This window comes from Oryctolagus cuniculus, chromosome 9, assembly GCF_051225735.1.
Source record: "Oryctolagus cuniculus isolate XC-2025 breed Fujian yellow rabbit chromosome 9, ASM5122573v1, whole genome shotgun sequence".
Taxonomy (NCBI): domain Eukaryota; kingdom Metazoa; phylum Chordata; class Mammalia; order Lagomorpha; family Leporidae; genus Oryctolagus; species Oryctolagus cuniculus.
In genome coordinates, this window is record NC_142875.1 from 125,023,645 (window position 1) to 125,037,138 (window position 13,494).

General features: G+C 45.5%; 1 protein-coding gene across 12 annotated transcripts in view; it reads left to right on the forward strand.

Annotated features, from left to right (window-relative positions):
* Positions 1 to 13,494, forward strand: part of PPFIBP1 (PPFIB scaffold protein 1) — a 178,000-nt gene that overhangs the window by 111,551 nt on the left and 52,955 nt on the right. For all 12 annotated transcript variants that reach the window (XM_051850901.3, XM_008259471.5, XM_008259470.5 and 9 more), the window contains one exon: positions 11,641 to 11,739. In XM_051850901.3, coding sequence (XP_051706861.1) covers positions 11,676 to 11,739 — 64 coding nt within the window. In that variant the 5' untranslated portion in view covers positions 11,641 to 11,675. The remainder of the gene's footprint in view (positions 1 to 11,640; positions 11,740 to 13,494) is intronic.

Below are 13,494 nucleotides of genomic sequence, written 5' to 3' on the forward strand. Positions count from 1 at the left end.
GGTGCAGCTGCAGGACCCGAGGCAGTACGGAGGAAGGAGAGCAGGCCTGTACAGAGAAGGGTGGGTCAGGTAGCATGCTAACTGGAGCTGGCCACAGGTGTCTTCTATGTGGTTTATAATCTGGGTTAGAAATTTATGTGAAAGATCAAGGTTGGTGATCCCAGTCGAAGTGTACTTGCTGTTGGATAAATACATACTGAGTGAGTCTTGGGCCAACTCTCACTTTAAAAATTCAAAAAAAATTTTTTTTATTTTATTTTATTTATTTGGAAGGTGGAGAGAGAGAGGGAGAGAATGAATTCTTCCATCTATTGATTCACTCCCTAAACGGCCACCATGTCCAGGACTGGGCTAGGAGCCTAGAACTCCATTCGGATCTCCCATGTGGGTGGCAGGAATCCAAGTACGTGGGCCATCTTGTACTGCTTTCCGGGGACATTAGCAGGGTGCTGGATTGGAAGTGGTGCAGCCAGGACTCAAACCAGCACGTATATAGGATGATGATATCGCAGGCGGCAGCCCAGCCTGCTGGGTCCTGAGACGGGCCCCAACTCCCACGTCTTGAGTGGCCTTGGGCAAAGTTGTAACTTTCCCACGTGTCATAATAGTAGCTGCTGAGAGTGGATGAGGAAAAATGGGGCGTTCTCTTGACTGATCCCAAGGGAGTGAAATCCACTTGACATTAGTACACACCAGGTTTTCGGGAACTGCAGTGTGCTTTTGTCCAGGGAGTGAGCAAGGAGCCTGGCTCGTGGGATCAGCAGCCTGAAGCTCTTCGTTCCTAAATCAGTAGCAGACGCCGCTGGGGCTCCTTTTCTTTTTCTTGCTCTGTTTCCCGCTGCTGCCTCATTTCCGTGAATCCCTACACGCTTGTTCCTTTCCTGGTTTGTGGCTCTTCGTCTGGGGAAGCAGAGAAGTAACTCTTGCTAAGCTGCTGTCATTAGTATGGATTTCATGCTTGTCTGAGACAGGCTGTTCCCCGTTCTGAGGGTGCGGCGCCCATGTGCGTGTTTGTGTTGGTGTGGCTGATTAGGTTAAAACAGCAAGTGTATCATTTGGTTGGTCAATATTTAGTGCTCCCTTAGTGTGCTTGATGTTACAATAGAAAAATCAAATATTTGAGACAGGATACCCAAGTTAGAGGGTATTTCAGAATTCTATAGTTTAGAAATATGGATGACAAAACTTAAATATTTTATTATGGAAAACATTAAAAAAAAAAGGAAAAAATGAAGATGGAGCAGTATAATGTACCCCCAGGTGCTTCTCATCCATTTTCAACAAGTATCAGCTAATGGCTCATCTTTTTATCTGCATTTTTACATTTGTTCCCTTCTGCTTGATTTTAAAGTAAATTCCGATGTCCTATCGTTTCATCCATGAATACTTAGCTACCCATCTCTAAAGGATAAGGAGTCAAAAAGATAACTATGTAGCCTCATCAGTAACTTCATAGTAGTCCTGGAGCAGGTGTTTGGTGGCTAAGTTGTCTGCATCCTCTATCTGACTACCTGGTTTCCATTTCAAGGCTCTTGTTCCTCATTTCAGCTTCCCACCAGTGGGCACGCTGGGCAGCAGTAAGGATGGTTCAAGAAACTGGGTTCCCGCCACCTGCACTGGAGACCTGGATCGCCCTCCTATCTCTGGTCCCAGCCATTGTGGTCATTTGGGTAGTGAACAGATAGAGAGGGGAGCTTACTCTCTCTCCCCCCTCAAATACATGTGTAAATAAATAAATCTTTAAACATTAAAATAATTCCTTAATGTCACATCCACAGCCAGTGCTCACATTTCCAATTATGTCCTCAGTCTCACAGTTTGACCAATTAAAAAAATATAGTTAGATGATAGCATTAAAAACCACCTCCAGTTCCTCCCATGGTTTCTGTTTAATGCTTCCACTGTCCCCAATCTCCACTTCTTAGGATTTTGCTCTTTTCAAGAGATGCTAAATTTTCTAGGGGCATGAGAGCAGTAGGAGGAGAAATGGAGTGGGGAAGAGAAAACAGACAGTGACACATGCAGCGCAGAGAGCCAGCATAGGAGGAGAGTGGACGTGAGCCCCGCCACGATGCTGCTGACCTGGGCACTTAGTGGCTGAGTTTCAAAGGGGCAGATTTCTCAAGTCAAAGTCTGAATTGCTTCTTCCGAACTGTTGTTTTTGGATCAGAAGTAAGAAGCAGAGGCGTGGGGGGAGGAATTCTGCCTCTGTTTGCCTTGGAAGCCAGTTCCCACCCCATCTGGGCCAGGAGGGAAGGCTGCCCTTTCATAGCTGCTGTGCCAAGAAGTCGATGCAAAATGAAACTAAAAGATAAATTTATTTTGGTGCTGGTGCAAAATATTTTCTTTAAGATTTATTTATTTATTTATTTGAAAGAGTTACGGGGCGGGGGGGGGGGGTGGACAGAGAAATCTTCCGCCTGCCGGTTCACCCCCAAATGGCCTCAGCAGACACAGCTGGGACAAGCCAAAGCAGGAGCCAGGAGCCTGGAGCTTCTTCCAGATCTCCCATGTGGGTGCAGGGGCCCAAGCACTTGGGATGTCTTCTACTGCTTTCCCAGGCTCTTTAGCAGGGAGCTGGATCAGAAGTGGAGCAGCCGGTACTTGAACTGGCACCCACCTGGGATGCTGGCACTGCAGGTTGCTGCTACAGGACTGGCCTCGCAAAAATATTTTTTGAAATAATACATCTGAGAAGTCTTCAAAACATTCAGGAGAAAATCCGTATTAGGAAAAAACCATGCCTGAGATTCAAAAATTCTTTGTGTAGCGTGGAAGTGGGTGTTTGGGCTAGTGATTAAGTTGTCATTTGGGATGCTTGCGTCCCATATCACAGTGCGTGGCTCCCATTCTTGGCTCTGGCTCCTAGTTCCAGCTTTCCTGGTAAAGCAGGTCCTGAGAGACAGCAGGTGAAACGGCTCAAGTAGTTGAATCTCTGCCACCCACGTGGGTGACTGGGTGCCCAGCCACAGCCGTTGTGGGCCTTTCTGGGGAATGAAGTACTGGCTGGAGCAACTTGTGTCTGCGAGTCCCTGTCGTCTCTCAAATCAGTGGTGAGTTTTCAGAAACTTAGCTTGAGTTAGGTTAGCACAGTGGTGGAGTGCCTGTCCTAATCCCTGGAGGACTTGGAAAAGCACAGCTCGCTGGCCCTGCCCCTGGAGTTATTGTAGGGGTGGGGTAGAGTCCAAGGGTTTGCATCTCTAACTAGCTCCTGGTGATGCAGCTGCTGCTGCCGCTGAACCTCTGAGCTAGTGGCCCCCAGTGGCTGCCTGTCCCTGTTGTTCTCCTATCCCGGCTGTCCATCCTCAGGGCAGTTCATCTGGCCTAAGGTTGTGTTGGCCCTTATGTTGGAAAAATCTGTGTAAATCCTTAACCTGGTGAGACATGTGAACAAGGGGTCCTGTTTACATGACGCCCACATGGCCCCCGGGGCAGCCCTCCAGCCCAGCTTTCTCCCACCCTCTAGGGGGTTTTGTCCTTAAGGAATCTTAGCCTCAGAGAGTTGATTCTGCCTTGGGCAAGAAGTTGGAAGTTCACTTTCACACCTACTTGCTCTTTTCCCTGGAGCCCTTCTCTTCACGGAAGGACCGGGCAGCTTGCCTGACCTAAAACCTCTCTGTTCGTCAGCAACCCTGCAGAACGTGGTGGTTTTCTGCCAGGCCTTTGCCACCACACCCATTGCTGGAACTTTCCATAATACTTTCCTTCGTTCAGATCTGCTCTAACTAGGTCCTGACCAAGTATGAAGTACAGGGGTGCTTCAAACGTGTGCGGAAAATGCCATTAAAAGGTGAGTTTATTTGGGTGCCTAAAGTTGGAGATCCATGCATAGGATAAGGCTTCCAGAATTCCTGGTAAATACGTATTAGGCAAAAGCATGGATGTCAAAATTTTTTTGTACCAAAATAAAATAAACTTAATTTCTCTTTTCCTTTCTCTGTGAAATTTTTGGAGTACCTCTGTGTATCAACGTGTACCACTGTTGAACCTTTTTTTTTCTTTTTAGTCCTTAACCATCGTTTAGGAATCTTGACCCCAAGTAATTGCTTTGGTAAGACTTTCAGAGGTTGATTTATTTAGTTTATAAAGATTTATTTAGGCCTTCTGCCACATGTTCCATCAGTGTGCACATGGGCAGTTGGTCACCCACCTCTGCAAATTTATTTTGTCTGAATAAATTCAGTCTGGCTGTAAATAAAAAAAAAAAAGATTTATTTATTTATTTTGAAAGTCAGAGTTACACAGAGACAGAGAAGTCTTCCATCCTCTGATTCCCTCCCCATGAAGACCACAACAAGCCAAGAGCCAGGAGCTTCTTCCGGGTCTCCCAAATGGGTGCAGGACACCAAGGACATGGGCCATCCTCAGCTGCTTTCCCAGGCACATTAGCAGGAGTTGGATTGGAAGTGTTGCAGCCGGGACTTGAACTGGTGCGGCTGAACTTGAACTGGAACTTGGATATGGGATGCGCACAGCACCATCTGTGAATTTCCATCTTTGTTTTGTTTCCTGCATTCTCTGTCGGTCCTTCTTAGAATCCCTTCTCAAATAAACCTTTTCTACTCTAAAAACAAAAAATGCAGACTGTACATTTAAGGTGTGTGCATTTCACTGTAGGTGAGTCCTTCAGAAAATTAATGGAAAGTGGAATGAAAAGATCTTTATTTTGTTGGACAGAAGTTTGAGATCCATGCATAGGTTTTCCATAATGTGCACTTCCAAGAATTTTTGAAGAGTCTTTGCATATACAGTCTCAAAATTTTTTTGACGCTTTGTCTTTTAGTTCTATTGTTCATAAAATACCTTAAAGTATCCTGTATGTAAATTCAACCTCAGATTTTAAAAGTTAGGAATAAAGATGATTGCTAGGAATTAGAAATGAAACCATCTTTATAAGAGGACTAAATAAGTGGAGGGTGGTAAGTAGGCTTTGCAGAGACCTGTAACGACAGTATGCCCTGACTCAGGGATAATGAATAATCCTGTTACTGTGCACCTGAGATCCAAAACGAAGGGCTTAGAAGACCCAGCTCCCCTTGTTTTCATTCTTAGCTTGGCCAGGAAACTGCTGACTGTACTGCAGTATTTGGAGTGGCCAAACCCATTTAGAAAATTAAAACCTCAGGCTTCAGTAACTCTGACAAGGTAGCAGATTTGTTTCCAGATTCTGTTTATTTCTAAGGTGCGTGCACTTGTTTGAATGACTCACTGAAGGAAACGGTTTTGGGAAGGATAACAGCTATCACACCAAAGGAGAGAGGCTGGCTTCCATGTCATCGATCACCCATGTGGGAGGCCAGGACAGAGCTCCTGGCTTCTGACTGCCTCAGCCATTGTGACGTTTGGGGAGTGAACCAGCAGGTGCAAGATCTCTCTCTCTCTCTCTCTGCCTTTCAAATAAACAATAAATATTTTTAAAATAAAATAATTATCACAGGCTACCACTTCGTCATCCGGTGATTATTGGAACCATTGTAGGTTTCATGGATCACAATTTGCTCTATATGAGAAAGCCCAGGAAATCTTTCTCTTGGAAATGTTTTTGAATATCAGAAAACCTACAGCCTGAGTTTCCTTAGGCCTTATAGTTAGCCTTTCCATTTTTAAAAATCCTTCGACCACACCCTGAAAATTAACAGCTTTATCAGCACAGATGCTGTCTAAGTTAGGCTGCCTCTAAAATAGCTCAAAGCATGGGCAAGGCAGAACTTTAATAAATATGGAAATTCTCTAAGAACCACTTCCGATTGTAGTTTTTACTATTTACTTCTTGGCCTTTTGGCTAAGATCAAGTGTAAAAATCCATTTAAAGTTTATTGATACTTGTTTTGCGGCTTTACACATGTGGCTTACCCTGGTGAGTATAACATGTGGACTTGAAAATAATATTGCTTGTTTAAAAAAAAAAAAGAAAACAATGAATATTTTGCATTTGGGTGTTTTGTTCTGTAAACTGGATTATGTTGAGATGGTTGATAGTATTACTGGAATCTTCTGTATTATTGCTTTTTTCCTTACCTGTCTACCAATCCAAGAGAAGGTTAAAGAGGAGGAAGAAATGGTAGCGGGGACAAACAGAAAAAATGGCAGGATAATAGACTGAAATCTAACCATATCAACAATTACATTAAACATAAGCGGACCAAATTTGTCTCATTACCTCTTACTCCTGTCAGTTTTTGCTCTGTGTATTTTGAAGCTGTCTTATTCATTGCAAAGACATTTTTTGTTTGTTATGGCTTCCTGATGAATGAAGTCTTTTCATTATAAAGCGTTCCTCTTTCTTCCTAGTAGTGCTTCTCGACTTGAAGTTGTTTTTCTTGTATTATTATAACTGCCTTCTTTTTCCTGTGCTTACTGTGTGTGGGATCTCACTTTTCATCCTTTTATGTGTCTTTAAAGTATAACCATGTTAGCAGCATATCTGGGTGTTTTTGCTTGTTTGCTTCTTTTATGAGTTTGGTGTTTCCTGACTCTTATTTGTATTTGTTCTGTTTATATTTAATGTAGCTTTTATATCATTCTGCTTAAGCCTGAAATCTGGGCATTTGACTTTTCTTTCTCCTGTCATCCACTGTTCCACTATTACTGCCTTCCTATGGATTAATAAAATTGAAGATGTTGTCAGTATTGCATTTCGGCTCAGCTGGCTATTTGCGTATCTTTATAGTTTTAGTGGATTACAGTATATATTCTTATCACAGTCTACCCTGAGTTGGTTTTAAATATCTTTGTGTATAATGTAAGAATTTTACTTCTTTTAGTCCTTAGTAAGAGCACAGTTTAGTGACTTAGAGACTTTGTACTCTGCATCACAAGGATTTGGGGAGCCCGCCAGTGCAAGCTGTATAGCTATCAGTCTTACCCACCGTGGCCCCCTTTTCTCAACAGTTGATTTCCCAATGGTTTCCTCCTGGTTTTAGTTGCCCTCTAGTGTTCTTCAAAAAAATGCTTTTATATTTTATTCAGCATTTTGTATCACCGTTTGCACGACAGTTTCCAGTAGAATCTGGTCTACTGTTACTAGTGCTGAACATCTTGTTTTGTTATTTTTAGTAATGGAACACGAAGCGTTTCTGAGTCTATCACCTAAATGAAAGACTTGGTCGTGGTTATGCCCTTTTTTTCTTCTTGTATAGTTATATTGAAGCTGTTTGTATTTCCAGAAAATACACGAGTGTAAGTAGTCAATATGTATTTACAGTGGGGGCGACGTTTGTCTAGTTGTGAAAGTCACTAGTTGGGACTGCTGCAGCCTGTAGTGGAGTTCCTGGGTTCAAGGCTTGGCTCTGCTTCCGATTCCAGCTTCCTGTCAGTGCGGATCGGTGAGGCAGTGATGATGGTGTAGGTGGTTGGGCTCCTGCCACCCACGGAGGTGACATGGAATGAGTTCCTGGCTCCCAGCCCCAGCCCAGCCGCAGCCCAGCCCACCCTAGGTGTTTGCAGGTGTCTGGGGAGTGAACTACCAGATGGGGATGATCTTTCTTTCTCTCTCAAACAAAATGAATAAAGATAAGTAAAAGTTTAGATACATAATTAATATATAAACCAAATAAGTATATACTCCTACATTACATATATAATACATATATTGCTTTAGTCTCTTTTTACAATCCTACAAAATTCTGAAACCATAGATACAAAGGATCTTCAAAAGTTTATGGAAACTATGTGTTATGAAAAAGTTATACATGGATTTCAAAACTTTTTGTACCAAAATTTATCTTTTAATCGCACAAAATTTTTTAATTGCACAAAATATTTGAGATGCCCTCATTTTCATTGGTTGAAAGTACTTGCTTTTCTGTTAAGTGTGTGTTCATGTCCTCATCGCTCTTGTTGTTTTCTGGATTTGTGGGACTTCTACACCTCTACACCTGTCATACCACTGCCCTAGACCACCCAGATGTAAATCATTAGAGAGCCCTTTGACTCCTGACCAGCCGTTTAATTTTGGAGCACCTCTGAGCTGTGCCCTTTGTCATCCTCCATCTTCACCCTTAGCACTCACCACCTTTGCCTGTCATGTGTACAATTCCTACTTAGTTTTCACTGTCTTCCCTTTACTATTACATGTAGGCCTCCACAGGATAAATACAGAGATTGGGAGAATGTACCTACAAACTTTTACAGAAATTTAACATTGTCCTATTGTTATTATAGCAAACAAAGGATTGTCTCAAATAAACTGAAAACATTTTTTTAAAATATTTATTTGAAAGGCAGAGTTAGAGGGAGAGAGAGGGAGAGACACAGTGAGATCTTCCATCCACTGGTTCACTCTCCAAACCTCTGTAACAGCCATGGCTGGGCCAGGCTGAAACCAGGAGCCTGGGACTCCATCTGGGCCTCCCAGGTGGGCAGCAGGGGCCCAAATACTTGGACCTTCATCTGCTGTTTTCTAGAATGCCCGTTAGTGGGAAGCTGGATCAGAAGCAGAGTAGCCAAGAGTCAAACAGGCGCTCCAGTATGGGATGTGGGCATCCTAAGCCGTGGCTTAACCTGCCGGGCCACAGGTGCCTCCCTCCCCAGTACCACTGTTTGTTTGTTTTGTTTTTTTTTTAAATGGATTCTGTACCACTGGAACGAGCATGATATCAACCGTCTCAGGCCTCCATGTCACAGCCCTTGAACGCCTTGTTGAAAGTACCCCAAAGAAGGAAATGACACCTGTCACACTTAACAAACGTGCATGTTCTACACAAAATACAGCTGCTAACAGGGACACCCATTTCTTTCTCTGAGTCAGTGAGCAGCCGATCGTGTGTGGGAATCACTGTGTTGTGTTGGTAGTCCCGTGTTACGGCTGAGCGTGGCCGCTGTCTCTGTTTTATGTCTACTTGTGTGTGAATGTGTATGAGAGGATTTCAGAGAGGTCTTGGAAAGTCAGATTAAAAGGTAAATTTGTGCACAGAAAATTTTAAAATCTGTAATTTTTTGTAATACGCCTTTTTGCATAAATTTTTGAAGACCCCTCTGTGAACACTACTTTGGAAATGAGAGAGAACGCAGGCCACTGAATTATATAAATTTGGGGCCTGCACACTTCCTGCTTACTCCTTTGTGCTCTCAGCTTTGACGTTTTGACTTTTCCAACCTGAAGTGCGGTGGTGACGTCAGTGCCCCGCCTCTCTGAGTGTGCACTGAGGTGTGAGTGAGGTTCCTGACTCAGCTGGTGACAGCTTGGTTTTGGGGTGACAGTGTTGGCTTGAGTATTTCTGTGTGGTAGAATTTCCACGTGAAGTGGTGGTGACATGTTGCACCTTCTGAAGTGAATAAAGTCCTAAGAAGTCTTTAGGCAAAACTGTCAAATCCAAGGATAGACTTATTTTTGAAATGTTTCGCACATTAGCTACGTGCTTGCTCTTCCTATAAGCTGTCATTTAAAGAAAAAGTAGCATTTCACAGCAGTGTCTATGGTATTTTATTAGAATGGGTGTGCAGTGGAGAACTGATCCAAGAAGCTGATACCAGAGCTATAAATGTATTTGTGACAATAAAGTGGAGGAGTGAGCTCTGGCTGCTTGGAAACAGAGAACAAAGGTTTCTGCCGGGCAGCTGCCCTCCACTTCCCAGGTGTCTGCTCTGTCGCACAGTCTAACGAGTAGTAACTGCCTCACTCGGGCCTGTCGGGAGGCTGCGTGGAGACTTAGCCTCATGCCTGGAATGCGTGGATTGATTGATGTTGAAAAGTCCCATCATCTTGACTTTGTCCTGTGAATGATCAAATTTTTTGCAAGCACAATTTCAGTATATTTATAGCAGGTCAAACCATAAGTAGATTGTGAGACAGTTTCAACAGAAAGCTTCCCTTGCGAAAGGACCAGGTAGACAGAAATTCACTCTTAGAGTAGAAGTTGGGTAGACCTGGGTTAAACACTGGTCATTGCTGGATTGACTTGCCGTGCTTCGGTCCTTATTTATGAAATGAATTGAGTTGGCTCCATTTTATGGAGGTGGTATTGTGATGAAGGATCATGGGTAATTTATGTAAATCTATAGCGATCACTTCCTGATAGTTCAGTACATGATGCTGTTATTACAGTGTAGAATACCAGGAGGTGAGAGTGTGGGGGTGTGGGAGTGGGGGTTTGGGGTTGTGTGTCAACCCCTTTGTATCTGCAAACCAAACCAACCCCTGAACAAAAAGCATTAGGAAAAAGAGCTGTGTCTGTGCTGAACATATGTAGACTTTTTCTAGTCCTTGTTTCCCATAGGTTCATTCATTCATTTGAAAGACAGAGTGACAGGGAGGGAGGGAGATTCAGTCTGCTGGTTCACTTCCCAAATGCCCACATTGACAGCCAGGACTGGGCCAGGCAGAAGCCAGGAGCCTGTAACTCCATCCGGGTCGCGCTCCCAGGGGTGGCAGAGGCCCAAGCACCTGGGCTGTCTTCTGCTGCCTTCCCAGGTACATTATCAAGAATCTGGATCAGGAATGGAGCAGCCCAGACTTGAACTGGTGCTCTGAGATGGTGTCGCCACTAACAGTTGCTTACAGAGCATGCACTTGGAGTTAGGTTTCATAGTAATCTAGAGATGATTTTTTCAAAGATTTTATTTGTTCATTTGAGAAGCAGAGTTAGACAGAGGGAGAGACACAGAAAAAGGTCTTCTATCTGCTGGGCTGATCTGAAGCCAGGAGCTTCTTCTGGGTCTCCCACGTGGGTGCATTGGCCCAAGCACTTGGACCATCTTCCACTGCTTTCTTAGGCCATTAGCAGAGAGCTGGATCAGAAGAGGAGCAGCCTGAATCCCATATGGGATGCTGAAAGCACAGGTGGAGGCTTAGCCCGCTGTACCACAGCGCCAGGCCCCTAGAGATGACTTACAGTAGGTAAGAGAACTTGATGGGTTATGTGCAAATACTCTGCCATTTTATGGAAGGGAGTGAGTGAGCATCTGTAGATTTTGCTATCCGCGGGAGTGGTCCTGAAACCAGTCCAGACTGTGTGTGATATTGAACTAAATCTTCATGTAGAGAGTGGGGAAAAGCAAAATTAAGATTAGAGACTGAGTGGAGCAGGTGCAGAGAAAAGGAGGTGTTGTCCCCCCAGCACTGCTCAGGGCCGTCTGCAGGCCATGCAGAGTCCCCGAGCTCCACGAGTCCCTCACCCAAATGCCTGGGACCTGTTCCCACGCCTGCTCCTGACCCCAGCTTCCTGCTCATGCAGCCTCTGGGAGGCAGCAGTGGTGACTGAAGTACTTGGGTCCCTGCCGCCCATGTGGGAGACCAGCATAGAGTTCCCAGGTGCTAAATTTAGTCCTGGCCCAGTCCCCTGTTGCTGGCATTTGGGGAGTGAACCAGCTGTTGGGAGATCTGTCTGTCTGTCTGTCTCTCTATTTTTTTTTTAAAGTATAGCGTGGAAAACATTTTCCTGGATTTTAAACACCCGGGAGAGCAGTAGCTGCGTGTGCTTTGATTAACTCATACAGGTACAGCACGTGATGCCGGCTACCTGCTCAGTGGATCTGCTGCAGCTTAGTAAATGACTCCCTTAATTCAGCTCCACTGCCTACAAAATTCTCACTCCGAGTTTCAGTGCTAAAAAGAGTTATAATTTGAAGTTGCATTAGCAAACCCACTAGGCAGCCTGCATCATTTAAAGGATGTAATGACACCACCATTCTCTTTTTCAGATCTCGGGTGGAATTTGCCCTTGACGCCCAAGAAAATGATGAGTGACGCAAGTGACATGTTGGCAGCGGCGCTGGAGCAGATGGATGGCATCATAGCAGGTCGTCTGTCCCCTCCGAGACACGGGGTCCTGACGGTTACTCCGCTCTGGGGATCTCCCTGCAGCTCTTCACATCTTGTCCCTTTCTTATTTTTCATTCGTTGACGATCTCCAGTGCCTTTAGATAGGTTCCGCGTGGTTTCAGATGTGTTCCTTGATTTTTTGTTCCCACCAGAATTATTCTCAGACTTCATTTTTAAAATCTCGGAAATTTCCGTTGCGTCTTAGGTTTTTGGTCAAGGAGAAAAAAAATCTGCATCCGAAGCAATTCTGGTGTTGGTGGTTTGTGGCCCAGACTTTGAGGGACCCCACTCCACCCCCACATCCCTGAGCATTTTCTTGAATTCCGCATACTTTGGTATCATCTAAAATGCATAGTTTTTTTTCATAACAATGCATTTCCAGCATGTTATGAAATATTTTAAGAAAACATTTGCACCAAAATAAACTGACAACTTTTCAGCGTGTTTTTCCAGGAGCTTTGGGAAGCGCCCTCATATTTACTTTCCCCATTCTTACTAAGGTGTAAGTCGCTCCCTCCAGCCACCAGCCATGTCTCTCCACTGACACCCTGCTGCAGGCCACGTCAGCGTCGTGCTGTCAGCATTTTTAAACTCCCCTCTAAAAACCCTCTAGTGGTCTGGGTTTGCTTCATACCCCTCCCCCCTCCCCTATCCCCAGTTCCCGAAGCCCGCAGCGTGAGTCATTCTGTCGTTCCAGATGCTCTCCCCCTTAGCATATCAGGTTCTGTGAGACCCACTTCTTGCCAGCCTCTGCCCTCCCCTTTGTCTTCTCTGCAGCCTGTTCTGCCGGGGCCACCGGTGCCTTGCGGCATCCTGGGCACCCTTGCTTTCCCACTGCAGCCGCTCCGTCCCTGGACCCCTGCAGTCGCCTCCCTAACTCGGGGAGCTCACGCTGGCGCTCCCTGGCGGTGACCCGCTGGCCGGCTGTGCCCTGTGCTGAGGGCTGAGCAGAGCCACTGAGCAGACCTGCACGTCTGGGGTGGGTTCATGAGCCCTGCATGTCCCCTGGTGCCCCTAGGGGGCGCTGATGACTGCCTTCTCAGGGCTCAGGGCAGTGTTTAATCTCCAGAGAAGTCCTGTTAGGTAGTCAGGAACCCATTGTAATGAGAACGGAGTTGAACGTGGGGTATTTGGCAGGATCGGCACCCACCAGAAGACGGGGGTACAGCTGGGCGCACCACTCCTGGGCGCCCGTTGTCCTGGCCCAGCTGCTTTGCTGTTCTGGTCGGCAGTTTGGCCCCACTGTGTCCATCCTGCAGTGGCTCCAGGACGCCTGTAGGTATCTTCCTGTCCTGCAGGCGGTGGCCGTAGTTGGGCTTCCTGTGTGACAATTGGATGCCTCTGCAGTGAGGCCTCCTTGGCAGACAAGCACTGTGCATTTCTGCGGCTGTCATCTCCAAAGCCTTGTCGCCGAGCTAAGTCTCGTCCGGAGGGCGGGGACACAAACACAGAGTTCCAGCACCCGAATCTGGGAAGGGGCCGGTCAGGTTTCATTTGGAAAAGCGTCTCTTGTTGGAGGCACGGTGTGTGGTTCCTAGCTGCTGACGGACTGTGACGTGGGGAAACAAGACACGACTTCATCTGCCGTCGTGTCGGCAGGTGTACCGCGAGCCCGTCCTGAGAGGCTCTTGCTGGGGTTGTAAGCTTACGTGCTTAGACTCTAGTGGAGTGGACTGATATTGCTGGGAAAAAATATTTCACATCACATGCATTTCCCTGGATGGGTGTATGCC